Genomic DNA, 14,512 nt, shown 5'->3' with positions numbered 1-14,512 from the left:
AAGGATTTCTACAGGAAGTAAACTTGACTAAGAAGACTGGACTATTGAGTGGTTTATAGGATATACTGCCCTAAAGCTGTTACCACTCAGTCTGCATCCAAAATTTGATCCTGAACTGGTTATGACAACCCTATTCAGGCTTGGCTGGAACTGAGAAGAATCCAGTGATCAATTCCTTTCTCAAACACTGATTTTAAAAAGGGCACAGAAGGAGGAGGATGATCCATAAGTAGTGTCTCTGGCAGCTATTCTGAGGATGTTAAAAGGAAAAGTTACATTCACTACCCTAGAACAAGGGAAGAGACACTTTGCATTGTGAGTGTAGTTCTTCTTATCTGAACCTATGAACAAATAGGCAAGTCTATCATTGCCCAACCCCAAACACAGCCCCAAACCTGAACTTTTGCCACTGAGCTCAGAGTGTTAGAAGGGCAGAGTTGACTGGTAAGAAACCAAAAGAGCAGGAACCATGAAAAGGATTCTATGAGTAGGGTCTTGTAGGTTGAGTAAAAGAATACCAAATGGAGGAGGAGAGAATAATAATAAAAGCAGCAGCAGCTAATGATTAAACAGCACACAGCATGTACTGGGCTTACTTTACATGTGGTCACTTGCTGATCCAAACAACTATTATCTCCCCAATTTGTAGATAATGAAACTGAGGCCTGGAGAGGTTAAGTCACTTGAGCAAGGTGATTAAAGTCAATTACTATATTGTTCCCTTCTCTGTAAGCAGATCATACACACAGCCCTGCCCACTGTCAAGTGACTGTGGTGCCTCCCTGTAGGGTGAGTGACTTCACTGTCAGCCTTGCCACATGTCTTGCTTTGGTCAATGGAGCATGAGTGAACGTGATCTACACAGGTCTGGTAGAAGCTTTAAGAGCCAATGCTTGTGTAGATGAGCGTCCTGTTCTTTCCCTTGGCCAGGAGTCCCGATGCGGGACTAACTCCTTCCACCTGGGTCCCAGACTGAGCAGCCGAGCCGAACTGCAGCAACTGCCCACAGCCCCTGGACATGTAATGTGAGCGAAGAATATGTTTGTCAATGTAAATCACTAGGATTTGAGGGCTATTTGTTATTACAGTTGGCCCTCCATATCCACAGGTTCCACATCTGCAGATTAACCAACTACAGATCAAATATATTTGGGGGAAAAAAATTCCAGAAAGTCCCAAAAAGCAAAACTTGAATTTGCCACATGCCGGCAGCTATTCACATAGCATTTACATTGTATTATCTACTATAAGTAATCTAGAGATGATTTAAAGTACACGAGAGGATGTGCCTAGGTTATGTGCAAATACTACATCATTCTATACAAGAGACTTGAGCATCTGTGGATTTTGATATCAGCAGGGTGTCTTGGACTCAATCCCCCACAGATACCATTGGATGACTGTACAGCAGAGCTGTAAGTGGGGGAATCAGGATCCTAACCTGAGTAGGTATAATTTAAATACCATAAAATCCATCAGTTTTAAGTGTCCAATTCAATGATTTCTAGCATATATATAATACAATCATCACCATAATCTAACTTTAGAACATTTTCTTCATCCCCAAAAGAAACCTGGTGGAGTCATCTCCCATTCTCACCCCCAGTCCTATAGAATTAATCTTTTGCGTCTGGCATAGTCTTTTCCCAGTTCATTCATGTTGTAGCACCTATCAGTACTTCATTCCTTTTTACTGCTAAATAGCATTCCACTGTATGGCTATACCACATTTTGTTTATCCATTCATCAGTTGATGGGCATTTGGGTTGCTTCTACTTTTTGGTTATTATGAGTAATACTGCTATGAATTTTTTTAAAAGTCAGTGCATTTCACATCAGGCCAAAGATCACATATGCAGGGTTGGCACCTCAACTCTTCCAGAAAAGCACAAAAATTACAAAGTATCTCTGAAACAGCTGAACAAGTGGCCTGCCATTTTAGGGAACAATTTAACCAAGCTATTCTGTTCTTTCAAGCAACAGCCTTGGCAACAGCTACATAATTCTGATGTCAGATATTAACATTTTTGTCTGCTGGTTAACAGAAAATAGAGTTCAAAACTTTCCCTTTAATGCTAGCTCCCTCCATCTCTTGATTATAAAATAAACAATACGTGTGCATTATAGCTAATAATGGAAAGTTTAAGAGACAGGGGAAAATCACTCATAATTCTAAGACGTAGAGGCAGTCACTATTAAAATGCAAAATGTTCTCAAAATTCTAATGGCCTTTTTTGCAGAAATGGAAAAGCAGATCCTCAAATGTATATGCAATTGCAAGGGACCCTGAGTAGCCAAAACAGTTTTGAAAAAGAAGAACAAAATCGAAGGACTCACACTTCCCGACTGCAAAACTTACTAAAGAGTTACAGTAATCAAAACAGTGTGGTGGGTTTCCCTGGTGGCGCAGTGGTTAAGAATATGCCTGCCAATGCGGGGGACGCGGGTTCGAGCCCTGGTCTGGGAAGATCCCACATGCCGTGGAGCAGCTGGGCCTGTGTGCCACAACTACTGAGCTCTCACGAGCCACAACTACTGAGCCCTCATGAGCCACAACTACTGAGCCCATATGCTGCAACTGCTGAGGACCGCGTGCCTAGAGCCTGTGTGCCACAACAGGCAAAGCCACCGCACCACAGCCAAGAGTGCCCCTGCTCGCTGCAACTGGAGAGGGCCCATGCGCAGCAACGACGACCCAACGCAGCCAAAAACACAAAAACAGTGTGGTACTGGCATAAGGATAAAAATATAGATCAACAGAATAAAACTGAGAGTCTACAGAAATAAACCTATACATCTATGGTCAAATGATTTCCAACAAGAGTACCAAAACCATTCAATGGGGAAATAATAGTTAATTCAACAAATGGTGCTGGGAAAACTGAATATCCACATTCCAAAGAATGAAACTGGACCCTTACCTCATACCTGGAACAAAAATTAACTCAAAATAGACCAAAGATCTAAACATAAAAGCCAAAACTATAAATTTCTTAGAAGAAAACATACGGATAAGTCTTCAAGACCTTGGCTTTGGCAATGGTTTCATGACACCAAAGGACAAGCAATAAAAGAAAAAAAAATAGGGGCTTCCCTGGTGGTGCAGTGGTTAAGAATCCGCCTGCCAATGCAGGAGACACAGGTTTGAGCCCTGGTCCAGGAAGATCCCACATGCTGTGGAGCACCTAAGCCCGTGCACCACAACTACTGAGCCTGCACTCTAGAGCCCATGAGACACAACTACTGAAGCCCGCGCTCTGTAACAAGAGAAGCCACCGCAATGAGAAGTCCGCGCATCCCAATGAAGAGCAGCCCCCGTTCACTGCAACTAGAGAAAGACCGTGCACAGCAACGAAGACCCAACACAGCCCAAAATAAATAAATATATAAATAAATTTTTTTTAAAAAAGAAAAAAAATAGATGAATTGGACTTTATCAAAATTAAAACCTTGTGTATCAAAGGACACTATCAAGCAAGTGAAAGACAACACACAGAATGGGAGAAAATATTTGCAAATCACGTATCTGATAAGGGATAAACATCCAGAAAATATAAAGAACTCTTACAACTTTTTCTTTTTTTTTTTTTTTGGCCACACTGCACAGCTTCTGGGATCTTAGTTCCCCGACCAAGGATTGCCACTGCAGTCAAAGCACCAAGTCCTAACCACTGGACCACCAGGGAATTCCCAAGAACTCTTACAAATTAACAAGAAGACAGAGGGGAGGGATATATTGGAAGATTGGGATTGACATACACACACTACTATATATAAAATAGATTAACTAATAAGGACCTACACTGTATAGCACAGGGAACTCTACTCAATACTCTGTAATGGCCTATATGGGAAAAGAATCTAAAAAAGAGTGGATATAAATATATGTATAACTGATTCACTTTCCTGTACACCTGAAACTAACACAACATTGTAAATCAACTACACTCCAAAAAAAAAAAAAAAAGACAACCTAATCAAAAATGGACTTGAAGAAACGTTTTTCCAAAGAAGATATACTAGTGGCTACAAACACAAGAAAAGATGCTCAACATCATTAGTCATTAGGGGAATGCAAATCATCATCATAATCATGATGATGAGATACTATTTCATACTCACTGGTGGTTGTGAAATAGTTTGATGGCTACTATCAAAAAAAAAAAAGGAATATAACAAATGTTGGCAAGGATGTGGAGAAATTGGAACCCTCAGACACTGCTGGAGGGAATGCAAAATGGTGCAGCTGCTGTCTGTGGAAAACAGTTTATTGGTTCCTCAAAGAGTTAAAAAATGAAAAGTACCACATGACCCAACAATTCTACTCCTGGGCACTTCCGAAAGAACTGAAAACAGGTTTTCAAACAAAAATTTGCACATGAATATTCAATAGCCAAGAAGTAGAAACAACTCAAATGTCCATCAACTGATGAACAGATAAACAAGATGTGGTATATCCATATAATATTATTCAGCCATAAAAATAAATGCAGTACTGATACACACTATAACATGGATGAACCTTGAAAACATGCTAAGTGAAAGAAGGCAGACACAAAAGGTCACATAATATATGGTTCTACTTACATGAAATGTTCAGAATAGGCACATTCATAGAGATAAAAAACAGAGTAGTCATAGTGGTTTCCAGAAACTGAGGGAAAGGGGAATGGGGAGAGACTGTTTAATAGATATGGGGTTTCCTTTTAGGATGATGAAAAAGTTATAGAATTAGACAGTGTTGATGATTGCACTTCATTGTGAATGTACTTAAGGCTATTGAATTATATGCTTTAAAATGGTTAAAATGGTAAATTTAATGTTATGTGTATTTCACCACCTTTTAAAAAATAGTTAAATGTTTTCCTAAATTGACAGCTTAAGGTACTACATCCATGAACTATGAATACTTTGGTCAATGACAATCACAGCTATTCAAATTGTATTCAAAAATGTAAAGCTAAAACTTTTACTTAATTTTATCAAGTTCTACAACACTTTTAATGAATCTTGGTTCAGAAACTTTATATAGATTTTTCAAATTTATTTTTGAAACTAAACAGTAGCAATGAAAAATGACAAAATATATTTTCATGCTCATTTGCAATCAAACTGGACTTCTAAAAAGAGTATAGCCTGGGGCTTCCCTGGTGGCGCAGTGGTTGAGAGTCCGCCTGCCAATGCAGGGGACACGGGTTCGTGCCCCAGTCCGGGAAGATCCCACATGCCGCGGAGCGGCTGGGCCCGTGAGCCATTGCCGCTGAGCCTGCGCGTCCGGAGCCTGTGCTCCGCAACGTGAGAGGCCTACGTATCGCAAAAAAAAAAAAAAAAAAAAGAGTAGAGCCTAAAATCTTTATATATGCCATTCAAGAACAATATGAAGTTGAAGAGAGGAAAAATACCATGGTACCTAAAGTTCTATATCCTTGGAAACCCCTGAATATCCAAAAAAAAAGTGTATCTCTCACAGAACCAGCCTCTTTATATACATCATTCCAAACACTAATAAATCCTCTTTACCCCAGGAAGGGTAACTGGGGAGAGGTTATAAGTCAAGGGACTGTTTTTCTTTCAGTTTGTAATCAACAGAAAGCATGGCATATGTCCTTGGGAAAAGGTCTCCAACTACAGGCCCAGAACCCTCTATGGCCACAGGCAGTAGCTGGGAAGCAGAAATTATAGATGATCTTGCCCTGACCTCCAGTTCATCTGAAGTGAACCAAGGAAGAAGAGCTTTGCCCTTGGCAATGCATACTACACCAGGCAGCATTCCTGTAGACATGGAGGAGCTGTGATGCTGGATCCTTACTTCTAAGGAGAGGAATTCTTGGCACTTACCCGTTTGCAGTACCAAAAATCCAGGCTTGGTACATACTCAAGGGTGACCTCTTTGTCATGGATCATTAGAGTTCCCTGTAAAGACAAAGACAGAAGCCATTAACATTAACCTTTGGAGAAACAAAGAGACAGGAAAGCACAGAGAGCCTTTCCAGTCCCTAAGTTGAAACATTTTACAAAGAGTGGGCTTATTCATCAGCAAAAGGAAATGGCTGTTATAAGCCACAGACTTGGGACAGTGTGGCAGAGCAAGCTTAAGCTTAGGGAAAGGGAATGGGAGAAGGTGAAATCAGTCTTCAGCCTTGGCTCCTGTGGGTTGGGGCGCTGTCTTTGGGCAGGTTAGGCCCAGTCTACTCCTCCAGAGGTCATGTAGTCCCAGCACGTCCCCCACCTGGCTAGGGAGCTGGCACACTGTCAAGAAGCAAACTCTTTCCTTCTGAAGCACAGAGGCACAGGAGCCCTCTCAATTATCTTCTTTTCCATGGCTAACTCAAATCCCCTTGGTGAGGTAGTAAGGGCTAACTTTGGTGCCTGAAAACTTTTTTTGCAATACTGCTGCATGGCAAAAGCACCAAAAGAAAGAGGTACAACACCGAAGACAGGAAGAAAAGAGGAATGTGAAAGCTTCACGGCAGGTCACATCCTTAGAGCAGGAAACTGAATGGCTGGTGGTGGCAGCAGTGGTGATAGTGGCGGTGGTGGCAGCAGCATCACTGTGGCTTGGAGCCTTCAGAGTGAGCTGGCCATGAGAACTGAGGAGCAACCATTGGCAAATAAGCACTTTGGGAAAGCCTGGCACCAGAACAGGTGGGAAAAGGGGTTCAACAAGCCTGCAGTTACAGAGCTCCTTTGCCTCTGCATTTTGGACAAGACACGAATTCTTTCACATCAAGAAAAAAATAAATTTTGTTTAATAAACACTAGACAGCAGATATGTGTTAGAGCAGAGGAAAAAAAAATCTCTGCCTACTGACAAGGGACCCTCACCCACACTTGCAAGTGAACTAACCGAGGATGCGACTCTGGAACTAGCCCCTGCGCTGTGTTCATTCTCCGCCCTCTAGGGTCCTCTGTGTCTCCTCAGACAGGGCTCTGAGTTATACAAGGCATTTCTTTGCAATTGGACCTCAGTTTCTTGCTTGAATCCATACATCTGTCAAATAATGCTTTACCTCTCTGCTTTTCACACCAAAAGAGTCAAGAGAAATACATAGAATAAAATTATTGTCTTGTGAAAACAAAACAAAACAAAAAAAAACCTGCCCACCTACCTAAGTCCTAGAATCTGGTCTCTGAGAAACTGTTTCATGGTTTGTTCTCAAGGCTAGAGGACAATGATAATAAAAATTTGCTAACATTTTTTAAGTGCTTACTCAGAGCCAGAAACTGTTAAGTATGTTATCTCATTTAACCCCTAAATGATCCCATGATCATTATCTCCATTTTACAGATGACGAAACATGCTCAGAGAGGTAAGGTTACCCAGCTGGTGAAAGGGAGAGGCAGATTCACTTCTGGGGCTGTAGATAAGGGACTGCCTGCTGCATTTGGCAACTCCTGCTCACTCTTAGGGATAGGTAATCTGCTCTAGGAGCCAATCCAGGAAAGAGAAAAAGCTCTGCAGACAGGGAGGGTCGGGGGATTATCACTCTGCCAAGCTCTACCTATACAGGAGGTTGGTCAAGATGATACCCTTCCACCCAGAGGCAGTATATCATGTCATTTAAGAATATGGACTCTGGGTCAGGTTCCCTAAACTTGCATCCTGACTCCACTCCATGACCTTCATCAGCAAGGTCCTTAACTTCTCTGCGCTTCAGTTTCCTCATTTGTAAAGTAGGAATAACAGTACCTACTTCATAAGGTGGTTATGAAGATTAAGTAAATTAATACATGTCAAGTGCTTAGCATGGGATATAGTTAGGGCTCAATACCTGTATTTCGAGCCCTAAGTGCTAGAAAAGGACTAGTCACTCATTCATCAGATTAGCTACTCACTTCATCTTACTTGCTTGTCAGGTGATAATACTTCACACTCCATTTCAATCTACTGAAAGACTAAGCTCTCATAAGGGAATGGTCACTGCATGTCAGAACCTGTATCTTTATGACAGCGCTTAGTGTTAGTTTTCAAATGCTGGGCCAAATCTGATCAACCAGGCTAAATCTTGCTGGTCTTTTATTATCAGTACCAAGCTCAGTACTTGGTACAGAAAAGGAGCTTAATAAGCAGTTATGGAACGAAAAAAAGACTGAATGGATCCAACTATCCCTGGAAGACTGGAGTGCTTTAGCACACAGCGGCTCTAGAGGAAGGTACTGCTGTCGTGTACACCTGTACACCCAGTCCATAAAACACGGGGGTTGCCATTTGAACAGTGAACAGTGCCATCAGAACAAGGCAATACTGTGAATTGCAGTCAATTGCAAATTCTGATTGTACCACTGGGAGGCATCAGTAGACTCAGGAATTCCTAAGGCAAGGAGCACGTTATACTTATCAGATAACAAATATGATGTTCCAGAAGCTGTTGATGACTTTCTGTCGAAGCTAGGGAACTCGCCCTGCTAGGAGTACTCACAGCATATCAATTTGAGAAGATTACCTTCAATTCATGTGTTACAATGGCATGCATGATTTCTTTTTTTTTTTTGGCAGCACCACGAGGCTTTCAGGATCCTAGTTCTCGGACCAGGGATTGAACCCGTACCCCCTGCAACGGAAGTGCAGAGTCCTAACCACTGATTTCTTATTCCTCAGAGCCCCCTACAACTGAGGCGGCCCTTTCTTTTCAATGTGCACATGGTTAGACATGAGGCTACCAGACACCACTGCTAAAGAATACAAAATGGCTGTTAAACCCATCACTATTGAAGAACAGAGCGAATTGATTTTTTATAAATTTATTTATGGCTGCATGGGGTCTTCTCATTGCGGTGGCCTCTCTTGTTGTGGAGCACGGGCTCTAGGCACGCGGGCTTCAGTAGCTGTGGCTCGAAGGCTCTAGAGTGCAGGCTCAGTAGTTGTGGCGCACGGGCTTATTTGCTCCGCGGCATGTGGGATCCTCCCAGACAAGGGCTCGAACCCATGTGTCCTGCATTGGCAGGCAGATTCTTAACCACTGTGCCACCAGGGAAGCCCAGGAGCCAACTGTTTTAATAAGAATAAACAGACACGGGACTTCCCTGGTGGTCCAATGGTTAAGAATCTGCCTTCCAATTCAGGGGACACAGGTTTGATCCCTGGTGGGGGAACTAAAATCCCACTGCCTCGGGGCAACTAAGCCCAGGCCCCACAACTACTGAGCCCATGCACCACAACTAGAGAGAAGCCCATGCCCCGCAATGAGGAGCCTGTGTGTTGCAGTGGAGAATCCCACGTACTGCAACTAAGACCCGATGCAGCCCAAAACAAATCAATAAATAAATATGTTTTTTAAAAAATTCTAAGAAGAAAAGAATAAACAGACACAAAAAACTCAAATAAGAACAATCAGGTTGATTTATGATTTGATTCCCCAGGTGTTATACAGCGGCTGCCCAGATGTACCAAGCACAGGCGTGACTTATACTGTACTCCTCCCCATTCCTGTCAGGTCTTTTGTTCAGATTTCATAAAGATATGCCAGTGTCTCCTAAGGAAACAACCTGTGGGGAGTTGGATTAATAAGTGGGTAGGATGATTTTGTAACTTTTTGGTTGACCACTTTTTTTTTTTTTTGCGGTACGCGGGCCTCTCACTGTTGTGGCCTCTCCCGTTGCGGAGCACAGTCTCTGGACGCGCAGGCTCAGCGGCTCACAGGCCTAGCCGCTCCGCGGCATGTGGGATCTTCCCAGACCGGGGCACGAACCCGTGTCCCCTGCATCAGCAGGCGGACTCTTAACCACTGCGCCACCGGGGAAGCCCGGATAACCACTTTTAATTGTCTATTACCCACCACCTTCACACACTAGAATTTTTATTCATCATTTGAATTATTGGGTTATTTATTAAGCCACTTGAAGCAAAGGTACCATGAAGACAAGTCTGATTAACCACATCTGGCTTCTAAAGATGTACCACCATATATTTGAAAGTAAAACCAAAGACACCCCCTTTCTCAGTCGTGTTAGATTAGGCGTAAATTAGATTAAAACCTGCTAGAATCCTCCCAAGCCCAAAGCTCTCACTTGACAAAGTCACATATATGTGTCCCTAAGTATATTTCAAAAGGTCTTAATGTGAAAAAGCTGCAAGCAGCGAGAGATAATCACACTCCTGAAGAGCAAAGCGAGTCCTTACTCTCCACCTCAGGGACACTAGAGAGTAGCATATTCTGGGTCTGAGGGCTGCTAAATTCAACATTCACATTTCCATTTCCCTTTTCATCTGCTGCTCTTGGAGACTTCATAACTCCATTTTGTGACTGTTAACCTGTGAAAAGGACTTGGGTCAGAGAATTGAGACCCTATCGTAACTTCCAGCTGGTTTATAACCAAGCCCAAGGATTCTTAAGGTACTGGGGAGGTACAAGAGAAAATGGAAAGGAAAGAACGTTTCTGGCCAGCAGCTTTGCATCTTTTCTGAAGATCTCCCACAAGCAGAGTCACAGTTATACTCTGTATTGAGAATATGATTGCTGTGTGGCATAAAAGATCACCCCATTCAAATATGGAGAGAGAGGGAGACAGACAGGATCAAAGGCAGGGGGAAAGTATGTGAGCCTTGTGAATACAACTCACGCTGAAAAATGAGCAAGCCCTCTTTGCAGATTTGTGCTTCTTCCAAACACAGGATGGGAGAATCAAGTTACTGGTGGCTGAGAACTGGTACTGTCTATCAGAGATAGTAATCTTTATTCACAAAGCAATTACAGTTTATAAAGGCATTCTTCACAAATGTCATCTTGATAAATCCTCACAATAGGACATAAATAATACCTGCTTCCACATGGGAAAGTATGGCTGAGATACATGGAGCACCCTGCCCAAGATTATAGAGTTAGTTAGCAACTTATATGGGACTGAATGTCAGGTTTTCTTTTCATCATATTGCTTTTCTTTGTTTTTAAACTTCCAAGGTGTCAGTCAACTCATAATACTTGCCACACCAAAGAGGTGGCTTCTCTACTGAAGCCCGCGTGCCGCAACTAGTAAGCCCACGTGCTGCAACTACTGAAGCACGTGCGCCTAGAGCCCATGCTACACAAGAGAAGCCACCGCAATGAGAAGCCTGTGCACCACAGTGAAGAGTAGGCCCCGCTCGCCACAAGTAGAGAAAGTCTGCGTGCAGCAACAAAGACCCAACACAGCCAAAAAAAAAAAAACAGGTGGTTTCTGATGAAAAGGTGCACAAGGCAAGTCTAAAGAAATTTACAGGCAATGGCCCCACAGGGAGTTTTTAGAGAGACTGCCATAAAGACTCTGTTTCTTGATAGCACTGCCAATCCTCCAACTGGCCTGCTCAAGGTGCTCTTTATGTTCTTAAAGTACCTACAATTACTTTAGGTGCTGTGTCTAAGCCAAAGAGGGCTGCTAGTAAGTACATTACCAGGAATTTCAACACCAACAACAATCAAATGGACCTGCTGAAAGAGTAAAGCAAGAGGAACAAAATAACAGGTTTAAAACAGATGTATCTCTTGGTAACTGTGGGAGATTGGTTTCAGGACCCCCACGGATACCAAAATCCAAGGATGCTGAAGTCTCATCTAAAAGCCTCTAGTAGGGCTTCCCTGGTGGCGCAGTGGTTAAGAATCCGCCTGCCAATGCAGGAGACAGGGGTTCGGGACCTGGTCTGGGAAGATCCCACATGCCGCAGAGCAACTAAGTCCGTGAGCCACAACTACTGAGCTTGTGCTCTAGAGCCCGCGAACCAAAACTACTGAAGCCCGTGTGCCTAGAGCCCATTCTCCACAAGAGAAGCCACAGCAATAAGCCCGTGCACCACAAGGAAGAGTAGCCCCCGCTCGCTGCAACTAGAGAAAAGCCCGTGTGCAGCAACGAAGACCCAATGCAGCCAAAAATAAATAAAATAAATAAATTTATACAAAAAATAAAACAAAATAAAATGGTGTAGTATAGCTGGCCTTCTGTATCTGCAGATGCAGAACCTGTGCATATGGAGGGCTGACCATATGTCATTCCCCTCAGTATAAAAGGGTAGTTTTTATAGAACTCTTTTGCATAGCAGCTAGGCTCATTCCTTCTGGTACAAGGATAAGTTACAGTTCAAACATCTTGTAAAACTCAGTATCCCCAAAGGCCAAAACCAGAATGAGACAGAAAGAGAAAAGGAAAGGAAGGAAGGAGGGAAGTAGAGGCCAAAAATCCTGAAGGAAGTACACAGAAGGCTCTGTGACACCTCTAGCTTGGTCCACTGACAACAACTCTAGCTTGGTCCACTGACTGCCATGTACCCTCTGCTTAGAATGGCCTTTCACCCAACAGAAGCTGAGTTGCCCTCTGAGCCACCAGGAGGGCAGCCACCAGATGGAAACTCCACCAGAAACAAAATAGCACTTGAGGGTCCAATTAATACTGAGGAGCAAAAATAGAACTACCATACGACCCAGCAATCCCACTACTGGGCATATACCCTGAGAAAACCACAATTCAAAAAGAGTCACGTACCACAATGTTCACTGCAGCTCTATTTACAATAGCCAGGACATGGAAGCAACCTAAGTGTCCACTGACAGATGAATGGATAAAGAAGATGTGACACATATATACAATGGAATATTACTCAGCCATAAAAAGAAATGAAATTGAGTTATTTGTAGGGAGGTGGATGGACCTAGAGTCTGTCATACAGAGTGAAGTAAGTCAGAAAGAGAAAAACAAATACTGTATGCTAACACGTACATATGGAACCAAAAAGAAAAAAATTGGTTATGAAGAACCTAGGGGCAGGACAGGAATAAAGACGCAGATGTAGAGAATGGACTTGAGGATATGGGGAGGGGGAAGGGTAAGCTGGGACAAAGTGAGAGAGTGGCATGGACATATATACACTACCAGATGTAAAATAGCTAGTGGGAAGCTGTCGCATAGCACAGGGAGATCAGCTCGCTGCTCTGTGACCACCTAGAGGGGTGGGATAGGGAGGGTGGGAGGGAGACACAAGAGGAAGGAGATATGAGGATATATGTATATGTATAGCTGATTCACTTGTAAAGCAATTACACACCAATAAAGATGTTAAAAAAAAAAAAAAAAGATTGAGAAGCAAGGAGACACTGCCCTCTGGGCGGCTACTTATCTGGATATCTTTTCTTCTCCAGACAAAAGCACAACAAACACGTTTTCTAAAATGCTACTTAATAACACTGTTTACTGCCTGACCAGTTTAACTGTCATTTCCTAAGAGGACACAACCTACCTCTTGCTAAAACTAAAACCTTATTTGTGCTCTTTGAAGCAGTATGGCTGACCTGTGTTTCACTGGGCCCTACTCACCAGGCTCAGAGTTGGTGGAAGTAAGGTCTCTGTTCCAGAAACACAACACAGGCGCTGACGACACAGGCATCTGGTGCTGAGAATATATTCCACCCACTCCACCACCATTCCCTGCCATTCTTTTGTGTATTTTAAAGTAAGATCCCATAAAATGCCTCTATCATTGTGAAAGAAAATCAGTGATCTGCAGTCTTGGAGATGATTTCATTAACTTAGGTCCTGGAAGACTTAGGATGGATAGACTCATCTACCAGGGGATCTATGAGAGACTTCTATTCTAAGAGTCATTTGAGTCAAAAACAAAGAGGGAAAACATAAACAAACAAACAAATAAATAATCAAAACAGCCAAAAGTCTTTTCGTTCCTTGTGAGAAGATGAGGTCCTATTACAAAGACTGAGACTGCCAGGCAGATGGGGCACTCAGCAAAGTCCCTCACCACAAATATCTTACCATAAAGAAACAATTTACAAGCTCCAGTTAACAGTGCTTAGAATAATCAAACAACTGTGAACCACTAAAATGCAAATACTTTTGAAACTTTCAGTTTGTTATAATTTTGTATGTTTTAGAACAATGTTTCAGCCAATGTTTATAGAGACCTCAGTTTAGTTAAGATTTCCCTGATTATTCAATTACTTATTTCCAAATAAAGATACCATCTAGTTCTTAGTGGAATTAGAAAATTAGGTTTGAACATATCTTACTGATATCCTCAGAATTCCTTTCAGAATTCCGGTTTCTATAACCTCCATTTTATTCTTTCATATTCTAAGATGACTATTGTTCTAGATCCCCTGGCTCTTTTCTTCTGGGAAAAGTGGACCCTAAATTCAACATATACTCATGCTTCATTGTCTAGGTCTCTAAACTGAGTCACCGTAGGGGAAGAAAAAGCAAGTTGCTAAAATCAATGTGGAGAATATACAGCTTCTTATTTTGCTTTGTTTGCTGAATAACGTTCAAACCATTTCTCTCTCATTTCTTTTTCTTACAGAGCTGACGACTGGAGGTAGCAGGAACAGCCAAGAGAGCAGATGAGGCCCACAAGTAGGCCACACTGCTGAGCCTACCACAAAGGCTGCACAATATTCCCCAGGCATCCCCCAAAGAACCAGCAGCTATTCTTCTGGCCTCACCATTGAAAAGAGATTATTTCTCCTGGCTCTTTACCTACTACCTCCCACCCAAGAATCTTAGCTCTCTTGAAGGTGGTCTCTATTAGCCTCTCTGG

The 14,512-nt window shown here is 42.5% G+C and overlaps 1 protein-coding gene across 3 annotated transcripts in view; it reads right to left on the bottom strand.

Annotated features, from left to right (window-relative positions):
• Positions 1 to 14,512, bottom strand: part of RBM6 (RNA binding motif protein 6) — a 107,359-nt gene that overhangs the window by 17,001 nt on the left and 75,846 nt on the right. For 2 of the 3 annotated variants that reach the window (XM_027098731.1, XM_027098733.1), the window contains one exon: positions 5,839 to 5,913. In XM_027098731.1, the coding sequence (XP_026954532.1) occupies positions 5,839 to 5,913 (75 nt within the window). Of the gene's footprint in view, positions 1 to 5,838; positions 5,914 to 6,847; positions 7,015 to 14,512 lie in introns of all 3 variants that reach the window. The other variant, XM_027098732.1, reaches the window with a different exon arrangement.

This window comes from Aethalodelphis obliquidens, unplaced genomic scaffold (genome assembly GCF_003676395.1).
Source record: "Aethalodelphis obliquidens isolate GAN/ISIS:26980383/991018 unplaced genomic scaffold, ASM367639v1 scaffold125, whole genome shotgun sequence".
Lineage (NCBI taxonomy): Eukaryota > Metazoa > Chordata > Mammalia > Artiodactyla > Delphinidae > Aethalodelphis > Aethalodelphis obliquidens.
Note: the sequence above shows the minus strand (reverse complement) of the source record. Positions and strands in the feature narration are given on the sequence as shown.